Source organism: Pristiophorus japonicus, chromosome 26 (genome assembly GCF_044704955.1).
Source record: "Pristiophorus japonicus isolate sPriJap1 chromosome 26, sPriJap1.hap1, whole genome shotgun sequence".
NCBI lineage: Eukaryota > Metazoa > Chordata > Chondrichthyes > Pristiophoridae > Pristiophorus > Pristiophorus japonicus.
In genome coordinates this window covers 8125213-8140681 of record NC_092002.1, presented here as the reverse complement: position 1 = coordinate 8140681, position 15469 = coordinate 8125213, and the positions used below count along the sequence as shown (strand labels likewise).

General features: G+C 52.9%; 2 protein-coding genes across 8 annotated transcripts in view; one reads left to right on the top strand and one right to left on the bottom strand.

The window, feature by feature from the left end:
- Window positions 1-5528, top strand: part of polr1g (RNA polymerase I subunit G) — a 26261-nt gene extending 20733 nt beyond the window's left edge. For both annotated transcript variants that reach the window (XM_070867754.1, XM_070867753.1), the window contains exon 2: window positions 2281-5528. In XM_070867754.1, coding sequence (XP_070723855.1) covers window positions 2281-2959 — 679 coding nt within the window. In that variant the 3' untranslated portion in view covers window positions 2960-5528. The remainder of the gene's footprint in view (window positions 1-2280) is intronic.
- Window positions 5529-7871: 2343 nt separating this feature from the next.
- LOC139239156 (hypermethylated in cancer 1 protein-like) overlaps window positions 7872-15469 on the bottom strand; it is a 61915-nt gene continuing 54317 nt past the window's right edge. For 5 of the 6 annotated variants that reach the window (XM_070867749.1, XM_070867748.1, XM_070867747.1 and 2 more), the window contains one exon: window positions 11161-13633. In XM_070867749.1, the coding sequence (XP_070723850.1) occupies window positions 11770-13632 (1863 nt within the window). In that variant the 5' untranslated portion in view covers window position 13633 and the 3' untranslated portion in view covers window positions 11161-11769. Of the gene's footprint in view, window positions 8062-11160; window positions 13634-15469 lie in introns of those variants that run through there. The other variant, XM_070867751.1, reaches the window with a different exon arrangement.

The window sequence follows — 15469 nt, the reverse complement described above, 5'->3', positions numbered from 1 at the left end:
CCCGTCCCCAATCTTCTACCCCCCCCCGTCCCCAATCTTCTACCCCCCCCGTCCCCAATCTTCGCCCCGTCCCAATCTTCGCCCCCCCGTCCCCAATCTTCTACCCCCCCGTCCCCAATCTTCGCCCCCGTCCCCAATCTTCGCCCCCCCGTCCCCAATCTTCTACCCCCCCCCCGTCCCCAATCTTCTACCCCCCCGTCCCCAATCTTCGCCCCCCGTCCCCAATCTTCCCCCCCCCCGTCCCCAATCTTCGCCCCCCCCCATCCCAATCTTCGCCCCCCGTCCCCAATCTTCGCTCCCCCCGTCCCCAATCTTCGCCCCCCCCCCGTCCCCAATCTTCGCCCCCCCGTCCCCAATCTTCGCCCCCCCCCCGTCCCCAATCTTCGCTCCTGCTCCCCAATCTTCGCCCCCCCCTCCCCAATCTTCGCCCCCCCTCCCAATCTTCGCCCCCCCCGTCCCCAGTCTCCCATACCCCTCTCCAGTCTCCCATACCCCTCACCAGTCTCCCATACCCCTCTCCAGTCTGCCATACCTCTCCCCACCCCCTCCTCCCCCCTGGTTTTCTTCTCCTCCCTCCCAAACCCCCCCCCCCCCCCCCCGGTGGTCTTCTCCTCCCCCCCAGTCTTCATCGCCATTTCTTCCAATCCCCAATTTCCCTCCCCAACCTTCATCCTCGCTTCTTCCCACTTCCAACCTTTGCCCTCCCTCCCAACCTTCGTCCCCCCCCCCCCTCGCAACCTTCAACTCCTCCCCTCCCAACCTTCACGCCGCTTCTTCCCACCCCCAATCTTCATCCCACACCCCGGACCTCCTCACCCGCCCCTAATCCAAGCCCCCCACCTGCGCAAACACTGGAACAGGTCATTCGACTATGTGGGGCATCACCACTGATACCTTCTGAATATTTCTCTCTCTCTCTTGGTTTTCAGCTGTCACGGGTTAGTAGGGACCTGGGCTGGTTTTATTCCTCCCACCCAGGAGTGCTGAGATCTCTAGTGCCCCGAACACTTGCTCAGTGCAGGCAAGCTAGTCCAAGGTTTTGAAATATATCACAACAGCAGCATCTTTCTTCCCCTCCCCCTTTCAGTGCTCCTTCAGAATGTTCTTTTCGAACATTCGGCAGTTCTGACGAAGGGTCATCAACCTGAAACGTTAACTCTGTTTCTCTCTCTAGATGCTGCTTGACCCGCTGAGATTTCTGTTTTTATTTCAGATTCCAGCATCCGCAGTATTTTGCTTTTGTTTGAAATATATCAAGTGTTTTGATAGCATGTAGAGTTTAAAAGCATTTTCTTTGTCTGGTACAATTATGAATTTCATTGTGAGGAGATAGGTTAGTAAACAATTCTTTTGTGCAGTGAATTGTTGGAGTGTGGAATGTTTGCAGTGCAGTTGAGGTAGAAATCATTGCATTTGATTTAAGTGAAGACCAGATGAACTGGGCACCAGTTAGTCTTGGATTGGTCTAGCAAAGAGCCAGCACAGAAATAATAGGCTGAATGGCCTCCTGCAAACCTCTGGCTTGTTATGATAGCCCATGACACAAGGAAAGGCTAGTTATGGGGAAGCTGATGAACCCTGGGTGGCTCAGTGAGTAGCAGTCTGCCTCCTGAGTCAGAAGGTTATGATTTCAAGTCCCACTCCAGGGACTTGAGCACAAGAAATCTAGGCTGACACTCCAGTGCGGTGCTGAGGGAGCACCGCACTGTCGGAGGTGCCGTCTTTCGGATGAGGCGTTAAATCGAGGCCCCGTCTGCTCTCTCGGGTGGGTGCAAAAGATCTCACGGCACTATTTCGAAGAGCAGGGGAGTTGTCCCCGGTGTCCTGGCCAATATTAATCCCTCAATCAGCATCACTAAAACAGATTATCTGGGCCATTGCTGTTTGTGGGAGCTTGCTGTGCGCAAATTGGTTGCCGCGTTTCCTACTTCAAAAAGTACTTTATTGGCTGTAAAATGCTTTGGGACATCCGATGGTCGTGAAAGTTCTTTCTTGCCCCAGCAAGAGTCGATTAAGTAATTGTTATAAGAACATAAGAAGCATTCGAAACTGCTCCGCCATTTAATAAGATCATGGCTGATCTGCCCTGTCCGCTCCCCATAACCCTTGACTCCCTTATCGTTCTAAAATCTGTCTATCTCCACCTTAAATATATTCAATGACCCAGCCTCCACAGCTCCCTGGGGCAGAGAATTGTTCTTTTTTTTTTTAAAAGGGAGTTCTATTTGCGCTTTAGCACCACGCTGGATTTAATGTGTCTGTAATCATTTTCTATTTCAGCTTCTCTGGAAAGAAGATCCCCTTGGTCGGTTTTCAGACGCTCAAGTCCAAGACGTGCCGAGACAAACTTTACAACGTGTTCGGCACGTCCAGCGGAGCGGGCGGGGTCTGCCTGGTCCTGCCCGCGGAGACGGCCGGCCGGCCGGAGAGCTGCCCGCAGTTCGCCGGGTGCATCACCGTGGCCGAGAGCTGGGCGGGCAGGGGAACCAACGACCAGCCTCACTCCATCCCTGCCAGCCCGGCCCCCAGCCTCCCGCCCGGCTTGAAGCGGCGGTTCCGGCCTTTCGGCGCGGCCCCGGCCGGGTGGTCGCCGCGGAAACGCCGGCGGGCACCGAGCGGGACCACCACGCCGGAGCTCGGCGGTGCGGGGGATCCCGGGGCTAAAAGGGGGAAGAGGGCGAAAGGGAAGGCGGCGGGCGGGGAGGATGAGCCTGGCCACGAAGCCGCGGATCGCCAAGCGCCGAGCGACTCTCCGGGGAAAAAGAAAAAGACGACGAAGAGGAGCAGGGAGCGGGAGGAGGCCGCTTTCAGGCTCTCCGACACGGGAACGCCAGAGCCCGAGCATGGAAAGCAGGAGAAGTTGAGGAGGAAAGACAAGCACAGCAAGATCCCGCAGACCGCGCCCCGAGAGCTGGACTTGGGTCACAAAAAGAAAAAGAAGAAAAAGGATAAAAAATGACGACTGACTGGAACTCTGGGGACGTTACCCGTTCGAAAATATTACACCTCCAAGTGGTTTGCAGCGATTGACAGCCTCGTGGGATATGGGGGACTCCGGGGGGGCTGCCTGAGAGAGAGAGATATGGGGCTGCGCTGACTCCAGCTTCACCACTGTATATTTGGGAGACTGTCTCTCTTTCCCCCCCCCCACCCCCCATCCAGCCCCTGAAGACTCTTTGTCTGAATGCATAATTTCTAATACCCAAGACTATGTACGATTTCACCTTGAGACAGAGCCTTGTTTCTGTCATGTTACGTCGGCTTGCTGTCTGTGTTTCATTGACCTGAACTCGCCTCGTGTTTGTTCCTCCTTTCAGAGACTGCTGTACCTGTCCTGATATCATCCTTCTATACTCTGAAGAAAATACCCTCGCAAATGTATTTTTTTAAATAAAACTTCTGACACGGGTGTTAATTTGCATTGCCCTGTTGGCTCAAACACTGTGTGCAGCAAGTCGGGGGATGATCCTTGGGGGGGGGGGGTGGGGATCGACCCTCTCGCTGGGCTTCGGTTCCACTTGGGGCGGGGCCCCTCCGGTATCTCGGCTGAGCGGCCATTTTCTCAAATCATGCGTGACGTAACCCAAGGTGGGCGGATGGAGTTGAGCTACAGATCAGCCATAATCTGAATGAATGGCATTACAGGCTCAAGGGGCCGAACGGCCACCTCCTGCTCCCTATGTAAGCCGAGATGCTGTGTGTATTGGGGGAGGGCGGGGAGAGGAGGCAGCTCAGCCAAGCTCAATCTCCCTCACCTCTCCAAGACCATTGAGCGATGTTGTATTTAATGTTTCCACCCTCGCCCTTTAGCCACGATGAATTATGAACAAAAGCAGGGGAGTTCTTGCCGGTGTCCTGGGGCCAGTATTTCTCCCTCGATCCACATCACTAAAACAGATTATTTGGTCACTATCACAGTGCTGTTTGTCAGGGTTGAGCACCGGGATTCCGTCACTGCCGCAATTTGGCTGCCGCGTTTTCTTCTTTACAACAGTGACTACACTCCAAAAACAGCTACTTCATTGGCTGTAAAGCGCTTTGGTACATCCTGAGGTCATGAAAGACAGACTCCTATCTCTAACATCCTCCAGTCCCACAATCCCCCAGAGATGTCTGCGCTCCTCCAATTCTTCCCTCTTGAGCATCCCTGATTATAATTGCTCAACCATTGGTGGCCGTGCCTTTTGTTGCCTGGGCCCCAAGCTCTGGAACTCCCTGCCTAAACCTCTCTCTCCTCCTTCTTAAAACCTACCTCTTTGACCAAGATCCTGCGGCTCGTTGTCAACTTTATTTTTGTGCTCAATGCTTCTGTGAAGCGCTTTGGAACGTTTCATTATGCTAAAGGTGTTATATGAATACAAGTTGTTCTTGTATAAATACTTTTTTATGTTACTGTGTAGCAGTAGGCAGTGCGTCGCAGCCCACCTGGGTTTGGTTTTGTCGTCGACAGACATCCGAACGCGTGTGTGGGTCGTTGGATTGCGGCCGATGGCGCTGAGGCCAACTGCAGCCCCTGGCTAACTCTGGACAGGGCAAAGATGGTCCCCGACACCTTGCAGTCTGCACGGCACTAAGCCAGACACCCGTGCTGTACCCGGCCCTGCTTTAGGTTGACACAGGAGAGTATTCCCCAGGAATAATACTTTGCACCTGGATGAGAACAAAATTCATACCAATTTCTAAAAATTGACTCCAGTCAGCCTCTGTTTCTCAATCAACATACACCTCATCCTAGTACATCCTTTTAATTTTCCTTCTGCTTGCAGTATGTCACAGGACATTAACAATTCCAATGCTTTTTAAGTCATTTCTCCAATAACTAAACTGTTTACTCTTTGAAACAAAACTTTATAAGGCAATTTCTTACAGTTGGAGATTCCTAGGTAGGAGGGTCATGTGGAAATGTATTTTTATCTAAGCTGATACCACGCGGTATTTTTGTGCCCTTTGCAATATATGACAAAATGGAGTCCTGGTCCTTCCAGAAATTTCTGCATAAAGCAGTCAGCTTGCATAAACAGCTAAACCTGGCTTGAAATGGCTGATAACCACCAGACAGCTAGGAGACAAGTCCTGCTAAAGACAAGTACCACCCGTGGTGCTTTCCTGTTGTCTATACACCAGTTCCACTCCACCTCACCCTTTTCAAGTACTCAAACCACCAGCCATTATCTCTTGTAGAGACCTCATCCATTTGATGCAAAAAGATAACTGACCAGGAAACTGGACAATCCTGACACAATGCAAGGCAGGTAATAGCTCATTACCACACTCTCATCGAGTGATGGCCGGCTGGCCAACTAATAACCCTGACAAAAGGAAATATCTGGAAACCATGTCAGGACAAGGATGTAGTAATTAACTCTTTATCTGAATTCACTGACTGCGATACAGAGCCAATACACAGGGAGAGACCATAACTTGGGTTTTACTGTATAAATATCTCGTGAAACTGTACCATTGCGGAGGTGTTCACTTAGCCATTGACTGAGTGTGCTAGCAAGTAAATTAAAGAAACTTCTGCCGGAGCTGAAGGTGTCTGAGTCGTTTATCGGAGGTCGAGATTTTGACAGTCATCCATGTAAAATTGGCTGATTGAGGAGGTTAGGAGAAACTTCTTTAAGTAAATCTTTGGCAGCAAGGAATGGTTTGCCACAGGGAGTGGGAGAGGCAAGGACCTTTTAAGGGAAGACCAATAAAACACTGGAGACGGCGGGGGAGGGGAGAAGATGCAGGGCAATTAGTTTGGATTGCTCTCGCTAAAAGTCAGCTCAGACGCGATGAGCCAAATGGCCGCCTTTTTTTTTGTCAATTTTTATCGTGCCTTCACCTGTGGACCCCGACATGTACCAAAATGTGACGCACCCCCTCTCTACAATAACCGGGCAGTGACTGGGAGCAAGAACCTCTGCTGGGGGCACAGTCTCAGGATAAGGGGTCAGCCATTTATGACTGAGATGAGAAACTTCTTCACTCAGAGGGTGGTGAATCGTTGGAATTCTCTGCCCCAGAGGGCTGTGGAGGTTCAGTCGTTGAATATATTCAAGACAGAGATCGATGGATTTTTGGATATCAAGGGATTATGGGGATAGTGCAGGAAAGTGGAGTTGAGACAGAAAATCAGTTCCGATCTCATCGAATAGCGGAGCAGGCTGGAGGGGCTGAATGGCCGACTCCTGCTCCTAATTCTTAAAAGAACATAATAGGTGAGTAGGCCCTACTGCCCCTTAGGGCTGATCATCAACCTCAACTCCACTTTCCTGCACGATCTCCATATCCCTTTATTCCTAGACTCCAAAAATCTATCTTGAATATATTCAGAGACTCAGCATTCACAGCCCTCTGGGGCAGAGAATTCCAAAGATTCACAATCCTCTGAGTGAATAAATTCCTCCTCTCTGTCTTAAATGACCGACCCCTTATCCTGAGACTAAATTTAGGCAACCCAGCCAAGGGTAAACAACCTCAGCATCTACCCTGTCAATCCCCCTCAGAATCTTGTATGTTTCAATGAGATCTCCTGTCATTCTTTTAAACTCCAGTGCCCATTCTATACAATCTCTCATCATAACATATGATTCTTAACTTTGCCCCCCCCCCCTGCCATGTCAAGGGGCACTGACCCCTGATGAGAGTCCGGGTTCAGTCAGCTCAGCAGGGATCCCACCTTGGGGCCTTCTTTGAGCTGTATGACTCAATGCTATGCTGGGTTGGCACATTTATACACCGGGTCCTGGCAGCGTACCGTGGAGACGAGATCACAGCCCATTGTTCAACTGACGCAGATGGCCTAGAAATGAATTGCAGTTTGTACGAGGCTTTGGTTCAGCGTCTTACTATACGGGTGGAGATAAAGGGCCTCATTGGGTCCATATGAGCTGATCCATCAAAAGAAACTTACACCGCTGTCCCCCAACCCTCCCAATCTCAGCATCTCAACAGTTTTAAAATGATACCCATCATTTTTTTAATCCTCCACTGCCCTACGGTAAAACCCATTACAGGTGTTGATGCTTTTGAGTGAAGATCGATGTTAAATTTGCCTTTCATTGGACTGTAAAAATCGAAGTTGGCATACCAGTGCAGTGCTGAGGGAGCGCTGCACTGTCGGAGGTGCTGTCTTTCGGATGAAACGTTAAACCAAAGCCCTGTCTGCTCTCTCAGGTGTATATAGAAGATCCCAGGGCACTATTTCGAAGAAGAGCAGGAGAGTTATCCCTGGTGTCCTGGGGCCAATATTTAACCCTCAATCAACATAATATAAAAAAAAATGATTATCTGGTCATCACATTGCTGTTTGTAGGAGCTTGCTGTGCGCACGTTACAACAGTGATTGCACTCCACAAGTACTTCATTGGCTGTTAAGCACTTTGAGACGTCCGGTGGTTGTGAAAGGCACTATATAAATGCAAGTCTTTTTTCTTTTGAACTACTGAGTTCCAAAGTCGGCTGATCTGCAATTCAGCTCAGACTGCCCATCAAATCTAGACGCAGTGTATCAAACGGGGGTGCTGGCATCTGTATCCAGGTGGGAATCATCCATAGTAAGAATAGACACCTTCCCTCAGGTGCCTTAGCAAGTACTGTACTTCTCGGTGTACAGGTCCCAACTTTACTTATTTTTATGCCCCTCCAAATATTTGTTTTTGTGGGGAGAGGATATATTGTTTGTGCTCATCAAGGTGGGAACTGCCGGGAATTGAGAAGCCAATACTTCTGCCCACTTTGGGCACCCAAGTGTAGGCGTCGAGCACTCCCGGATCAGATGCGGTTCCGTTTACACTCTTGTGCCCTTAAGTCACGTGTTCACGGATTACCGCTGCTCCCCCCCCACATCTCACCAGCATAAAACGGCCCTTGTCCCGGGGGTTGGGTGTGGGGGGGGCCGGGGGGTTGAGATGGTAGGATCTGCACTACAACGAACATCGTTAAGGCGTTGCTCTCAGGCGGGTCCCGTTGTCCGCTCACATCATGCAGTCGCGCTTGCGTCCTCACGAGGCTGGGACGTGGGTTCCGTGTGTTACAGATCTAGAATCCCTTCAGACACTACCAGTGCTGGACCTGTAACCGATAAAATGCACACTGGTTGGACTGGGGTCTATCACTTTTTGATACAGAGACAAAACTATCTGAAATCACTTCAGTGACAGCAAGGGGCCATGGTTACAAATTAATATTTCTGAAATTCCAAGTGGTACAAGACCCTTGCCTCAGCTCATCCGCGCCTTTGTTACCTCTAGACTTCACTACTCCCAACGCACTCCTGGCTGGCCTCCCACATTCCACCCTACATATACTAGAGGTGATCCAAAACTCGGCTGCCCCGTGTCAGACTATACTGGTTGGGATTTACTGCACCCGACAGTGAGAGCTGGATGAACATCAGTAGAGAAAGTCAGCGGCACAGAGAACTGGCATCAGTAGAAGTAGAGTCACTAACACAACAACTTGTATTTATATAGCGCCTTTAACGTAGTAAAACATCCCAAGGCGCTTCACAGGAGTATTATAAGACAAAACAAATAAATGTGACACCAAACCATACAAGAAGTTAGGTAGGCTTTAAAGGAGCATCTTAAAAGGAGGAAAGAGATGCAGAGAGGTTGAGTTCCATAGTTTAGGGCCCAGGCAGCTGAAGGCACGGCCACCAATGGTGGAGCGATTATAATCAGAGATGCTCAAGAGGGCAGAATTTGAAGAGTGCAGACATCGCGGTTGGGGGAGGGGGAGATTAGAGATCGGGAGGGACAAAGCCATGAAGGATTTGGAAACTGGGATGAGAATTTTGAAATCGAGGCGTTGCTTAACTGGGAGCCAATGTAGGTCAGCGAGCACAGGGATGATGGGTGAGTGGGACTTGGTGCGAGTTAGGACACGGGCTGCCGAGTTTTGGATGACCTCACGTTAACGTAGGGTAGAACGTGGGAGGCCAGCCAGGTGTGCATTTGAGTAGTCAAGTCTAAGGCACTGGGGGAAGGGGTTTACTGAGTGACAGTGTGAGGGAGCTGGATTAACATCAGTAGAGATACAGTCAGTAACACGGTGCTGGAGGAAGAGAGGTTACTGAGTGACAGTGTGAGGGAGCTGGATTAACGACAGTAGAGATAGTAACACAAGTTGCTGGGGGAGAGGGGTTACTGAGTGACAGTGTGAGGGAGCTGGATTAACGTCAGTAGAGATAGTCAGTAACACAAGGTGCTGGGGGAGAGGGGTTAGTGAGTGACAGTGAGGGAGCTGGATTATCAGTAGAGATACAGTCAGTAACACGGTGCTGGAGGGAGCGGGGTTAGTGAGTGACTGAGGGAGCTGGATTAACATCAGTAGAGATACAGTCAACAACACAGGGCACTGGGGGAAGAGGGGTTACTGAGTGACAGTGTGAGGGAGCTGGATTAACATCAATAGGGATACAGTCAGTAACACAGAGCGCTGGGGAGGGATTTGTTAGTGAGTGAGATGGGAGCTGGATTAACATGGGTACAGATACTCAGTAACAGGGCGGTGAGGAGGGGGGGTTACTGAGTGACAGTGTGAGGGAGCTGGGTGACGAGTTTGGTTTACAAACCCTGGGGAAGGGAAGAAGCTGGGGGCGGGGGAATTAAAAAGTCAGGCTCGAGCAATGCTCAGCTTGGCTTCTCTTAAGCCAGTCCTTGGTTGAGGTCACCAACATTCTTTGTGCAAGTTGGCTGACACCTTTCTTACGTTACAACAGTGACTACATGACAGTACTTCAAAGAAGTACTTCATTGGCTGTAATGCACTTTTGGACGTCCGGTGGTCGTGAAAGGCGCTATATAAATGCAAGTCTTTTTTTTCAAAAAGATTAGAAAGAGCCAGAAAAGGATGTCTATTACACAGTTAAGAATTGTATTTTTTTTAATTTGATGAACATAGATTACAAGACCTTCTAATTAACAGAATTCAACAGTACAAAAAAAACCTCAATTTTAATAAATGACCATTCTGTTCAAAACCCAATCTGCTGGTTTTGAAATCTCTGCCCTTCAGTGTCTCATTATATTCAGCTACATATGCCGTGCCAGGGACCATGTATCGAGATCGATTAGTGATCACTAGCTTTGCACTGTGTGGCTGCCCCTCCACAGATGGCACGGACTCCTTGCTGGGGTTCGGGTTCCAGAGGTCCTGGCTGCTCCCTACTACCTCCTCCAGGATGTGCAAGTCCAGGCAGAGCGCGTGGGTTTGTACCGATGTGTGTGAGGCGCGTAGGAAGGTGGGGGGGGGGGGGGGGGGGGGGGGGGGGGTGGGGAGGCGTGATTCAATCCTGCCCTGGTATGGCAACTGCGTCTTGTTAATTGACAAATCCCCTCTTCTCCAAGCCCAGGGTTTCCAATCCTGCTCACGGTGCAGTGACTACCGCTTGTGCAGACTGGGATTTTCCTTAAAAAAAAAACTTGGACAGATTTGGGATAGGAAGACCAGGAACATGACCCGTCTGGGAATGCGAGAAAGCAAGGGCCGATTTACTAGCAGGAGTGCCCCCGTAGGTAACACGCCTGGCCGACTCCCAAAGCAAGCGCTCTACTCGGAACTCCTTCACGGCAAGCGAGCCAAAGGTGGGCAGAGGAAACGTTACAAGGACCCCCTCAAAGTCTCCCTGATAAAGTGCAACATCCCCACCGACACCTGGGAGTCCCTGGTCAAAGACCGTCCTAAGTGGAGGAAGTGCATCCGGGAGGGCGCCGAGCACCTCGAGTCTCGTCGCCGAGAGCGTGCAGAAAACAAGCGCAGGCAGCGGAAGGAGCGTGCGGCAAACCAGTCCCACCCTCCCTTTCCCTCAACCACTGTCTGTCCCACCTGTGACAGTTCTCGTCATCATCATCATCGGCGGTCCCTCGGAATCGAGGAAGACTTGCTTCCGCTCTAACAATGAGTCCTTAGGTGGCTGAACAGTCCAATACGAGAGCCACAGTCCCTGTCACAGGTGGGACAGACAGTGGTTGAGGGAAGGGGTGGGTGGGACTGGTTTGCCGCACGCTCCTTCCGCCGCCTGCCCTTGGTTTCTGCACGCTCTCGGCGACGAGACTCGAGGTGCTCAGCGCCCTCCCGGATGCACTTCCTCCACTTAGGGCGGTCTTTGGCCAGGGACTCCCAGATGTCAGTGGGGATGTTGCACTTTATCAGGGAGGCTTTGCAGGCATCCTTATAACGTTTCCTTTGGATCGTTTGCCATGAAGGAGTTCCGAGTCGAGAGCTTGCTTTGGGAGTCTTGTGGCTGGAGCCCAGCACCCAATGCAATGAAAGATTGTGGGATATTAATGCTAAGGAAAAAAAAAAATCTCGGGGGGCCAATCCTGGTCTCTTTGACCCCCCTCCCTGACGACTTGTCGGGATCTGCCTTAAGTGGTTTCCTTATCCAGCCGCTGGTAGCCACCGAGAGCGTGCAGAAACCAAGCGCAGGCAGCGGAAGGAGCGTGCGGCAAACCAGTCCCACCCTCCCTTTCCCTCAACCACTGCCTGTCCCACCTGTGACAGGGACTGTGGTTCTCGTATTGGACTGTTCAGTCACCTAAGGACTCATTGTTAGAGTGGAAGCAAGTCTTCCTCGATTCCGAGGGACTGCCTATGCTGATGGTCGTGGAACGGCGCTATAGAAATGCAAGACTTTTCTTTATGTATTCCTGGAGTCTTGCCGTCGCCAATATCCTCACCGCCCAACACGCCCGCCATTGGTCAACCAAATTGGAAAGCGAACAATCTCGGTTATCCCAGCCTGTAGCTGTGTGTCTCTCTCTCTCTCTCGGCCTTTCACCGCGGGAGACCCGAGAGCGTGCACAGTGCGCGCTGGTGGCGGGCATGCATAGCGGCATGGGCCCGCAGCTCGTCCATCCACTGGAACTGCTGCCCGCAGGCGTGGCAGGGGTAGGGCACCAAGGCCTGGCTGTTGGCGGCCTGGTGCTCGATCAGCCGCCACCGCTGGACAAAGCCCTTCCCGTAGTCCTCGCACAAGAGCTTGCTCGAGCCGCCGGCCTTCCGCGGCCCAGCCGCCGCCTGGGCCCCGCGCCGCCTCCCCTCCGAGGCCCCGGTGGCGGCGGCGCCCTTCTTGGACCGCGGCAGCCGGTGATGGCCGCCCCCCCTCGCCGCCGCCGCCCCTCCTCCTCCTCCTCCTCTCCTGCCGCGGGCCCCCTTCGCCGCCGGCTGCTCCTCCGCCCGCCGCCGGCTGCTCTTCTTCGTCTTCCCCCGGGTCGCCCCCCCGGCGCGGTTACCTGGCGGGCCCTTGGGTTGCTTGACGGCCGGCCGGCAGGCCTCGCACGCCCGGCAGCGCCACGCCTTGCCCAGGCGCCGCGTGGTGAGGTGCCGGGCGCCGTGGCATCGCTCCTCCTCCCCGCTTCTGAAGACGCAGCAGGTTTGGCAGGCGGGCCGGCCGGCAAGGCCGCCGCCTCCTCCTCCTCCCCCCACCGCCGGCACCTTGTCCCCGGCACCGCCTGGCACGCCCTCATCGTCGCTCGGCTCCCCGGCGCTATCGCCGTCCAGGCTGCTGTCGAAGCTGCTGAATGAGTCGTCATCGTCGTCATCGTCGGCCGAGATGTCGTTCTGCAGCACCAGGTTGTCGAGGCCGGGGAAACGCACCTCGCCCTCCTCCAGCTCGTAGTCCTCGGGCTCCGGCGCGCCCAGTCCCGGCAGCGGCGGCGGCGTTGGCTCTGGCTCCTCCAGCTTGGGCCTCTTCAGGACGGGCGGCGGCGGCGACGAGGCCCCCGGACTGCCCACGCACGCCACCGCGACGCCGCTCAGTCCCACCGGCGGCAACGGCTCCTCCGGCTTGGGCGTCCTCAGGCCTGGCCCCGAGGCCTTGCTGATCGCCGCTGCCGCCCGCGCGCCGCCATTGGCCAGGCACGGGCGGCCGCCCCCGCCCGCCCGCGGGCTCGGCTCTTCCTCCTCCGCCGCCCGACCACGCAGGCAGCCGGCCATGTGCTCCTGCAGCGTCAGCGGCCGCTCGAAGGCCAGGCCGCACAGCGGGCAGCGGAAGGGCTGCTGGGCGTGCATCCGCAGGTGGTCCCTCAGCTGCCGATGCTCCTCGAAATCCAGGCCGCACTGGTGGCACAGGAAGGGCTGCTGCCGCTCGCCCTCCGGCGCCTCGGCCTTGATCGCGTCCGGGTAGCTCCGGCCGGCGGCTTCCGGAGGGCGGTCGGCGGCGGTGGCGGTGGGCGCCCCAAGGCCCTCGTCCTGGCACAGCTGGACGCAGAAGACCAGCGGCTCGCTGGGGCCGGAGGCGTCCCCGTCCCCTTTGTCCCGCTCCTCCGCCGCCGACGCGTGGTCAGCGGCAGCGCTGTCAGGGAACCAGCCGGCGTTGTACAGCTTCAGGAAGCTGAGCGAGGCTCGGAAGCGCTCGGGGTCAGCCGGCGGGGCCGGCAGCCGGCCCGTGTACATCAGCTGCAGGATCAGGTCGAAGTGCTCGGGGCTCACGGCCTGGGTGCTGAGCGCCAGCCGCGAGCTGTCGGCCGGCTGGTTGACGAAGAGCTTGTGGAAGTAGGAGCTGCAGGCGGCCAGCACCACCCGGTGCGCCCGGAAGTGCACGTCGCCCACGGCGATGGAGCAGTCACACAGGAAGCCGTACTCCAGCTGCGAGCACAGCTGCTGCAGCACGTAGTCGCTGTGGCCGACGGGCTGCATCCTGAAACACACCAGCAAACGCAGAGTTAAAAAAAAAACCACGCTTCCCACAATTACACCATAACGAGCCAAGACAAGACACGCACGGTGGTACAACTGGTTATCCCTTTGGGGCCGACAACAGCAACTTGCATTTAAATAGCGCCGTTAACGTGTGCGCTTCACGGGAACACTTTGGGATAGAGAATCCCAACCCTTTACAAATCCCTCCATGGCCTCGACTCTCCCTATAATAATAACTACTTTTATTTATCTTCATCATCATAGGCAGTCCCTTGGAATCGAAGAAGACTTGCTTCCACTCTTAAAATGAGTATCGGAGCAGGGAGGTCTTACTGTAGCTGGACAGGGCCTTGGTGAGGCCTCACCTGGAATATTGTGTACAGTTTTGGTCTCCTAATCTGAGGAAGGACGTTCTTGCTATTGAGGGAGTGCAGCAAAGGTTCACCAGACTGATTCCCGGGATGGCAGGACTGACATTTGAAGAGAGTCTGGATCGACTGGGCCTGTATTCACTGGAGTTTAGAAGGATGAGGGGATCTCATAGAAACATATAAAATTCTGACGGGACTGGACGGGGTTAGATGCAGGAAGAATGTTCCCGATGTTGGAGAAGTCCAGAACCAGGGGACACAGTCTAAGGATAAGGCATAAGCCATTTAGGGCTGAGATGAGGAGAAACTTCTTCACTCAGAGAGTTGTTAACCTGTGGAATTCCCTACCGCAGAGAGTTATTGAGGCCAGTTCATTGGCTATATTCAAGAGGGAGTTAGATATGGACCTTACGGCTAAAGGGATCAAGGGGTATGGAGAGAAAGCAGGAAAGGGGTGCTGAGGTGAATGATCAGCCATGATCTTATTGAATGGTGGTGCAGGCTCGAAGGGCCGAATGGCCTACTCCTGCACCTATTTTCTATGAACAGCCCAATACGAGAGCCACAGTCCCGATCACAGGTGGGACAGATAGTCGTTGAGGGAAATGGGAGGGTGGGACTGGTTTGCCGCACGCTCCTTCTGCTGCTTGCGCTTGATTTCTGCATGCTCTCGGCGATGATATAGCGCCTTTAATATAGTAAAACATCCCACGGTGCTGCACAGCAGTGTTACAAGACAAAGTAGATAAATTTGACACCGAGCCACAAAAGAAATTAAGGCAGATGACCAAAAGCTTGTTTAATCTCTAAGTTGGATCTCTAACCAGCGTACTAAGCTTAAATAAAGGAGACAATGAAGGTATGAGGGCAGAGTTGGCTAAAGTGGACTGGGAAAATAGAATAAAGTATAGGATGGTTGATGAACAGTGGTGTACATTTAAGGAGATATTTCACAACTCTCAAGAAAAATATATTCCAGTGAGGAGGAAAGGACGTAAGAGAAAAGATAGCCATCCGTGGCTAACTAAAGAAATAAAGGACGGTATCCAATTAAAAACAAGGGTTTACAAAGTGGCCAAAACTAGTGGGAGGACAGAAGATTGGGAAGCTTTTAAAAGCCAGCAAAGGATGACTAAAAAAAATTAAGAAAGGGAAGACAGACTATGAAAGTAAACCAGCACAAAATATAAAAACAGATAGCAAGAGTTTCTATAGGTATATAAAAAGGAAAAGACTGTCTAAAGTAAATGTTGGTCCCTTAGAGAACGAGACCGGGAAATTAGTAATGGGGAACATGGAGGTGGCAGAAACTCAGAACAAATATTTTGTATCAGTCTTTACAGTAGAGGACACTAACAATATTCCAACAGTGGATAGTCAAGGGCTATAAGGGGGGGGGGGGCAGGGAGGAACTTAACACAATCACTAAGGAGGTGATACTCAGTAAGATAATGGGACTAAAG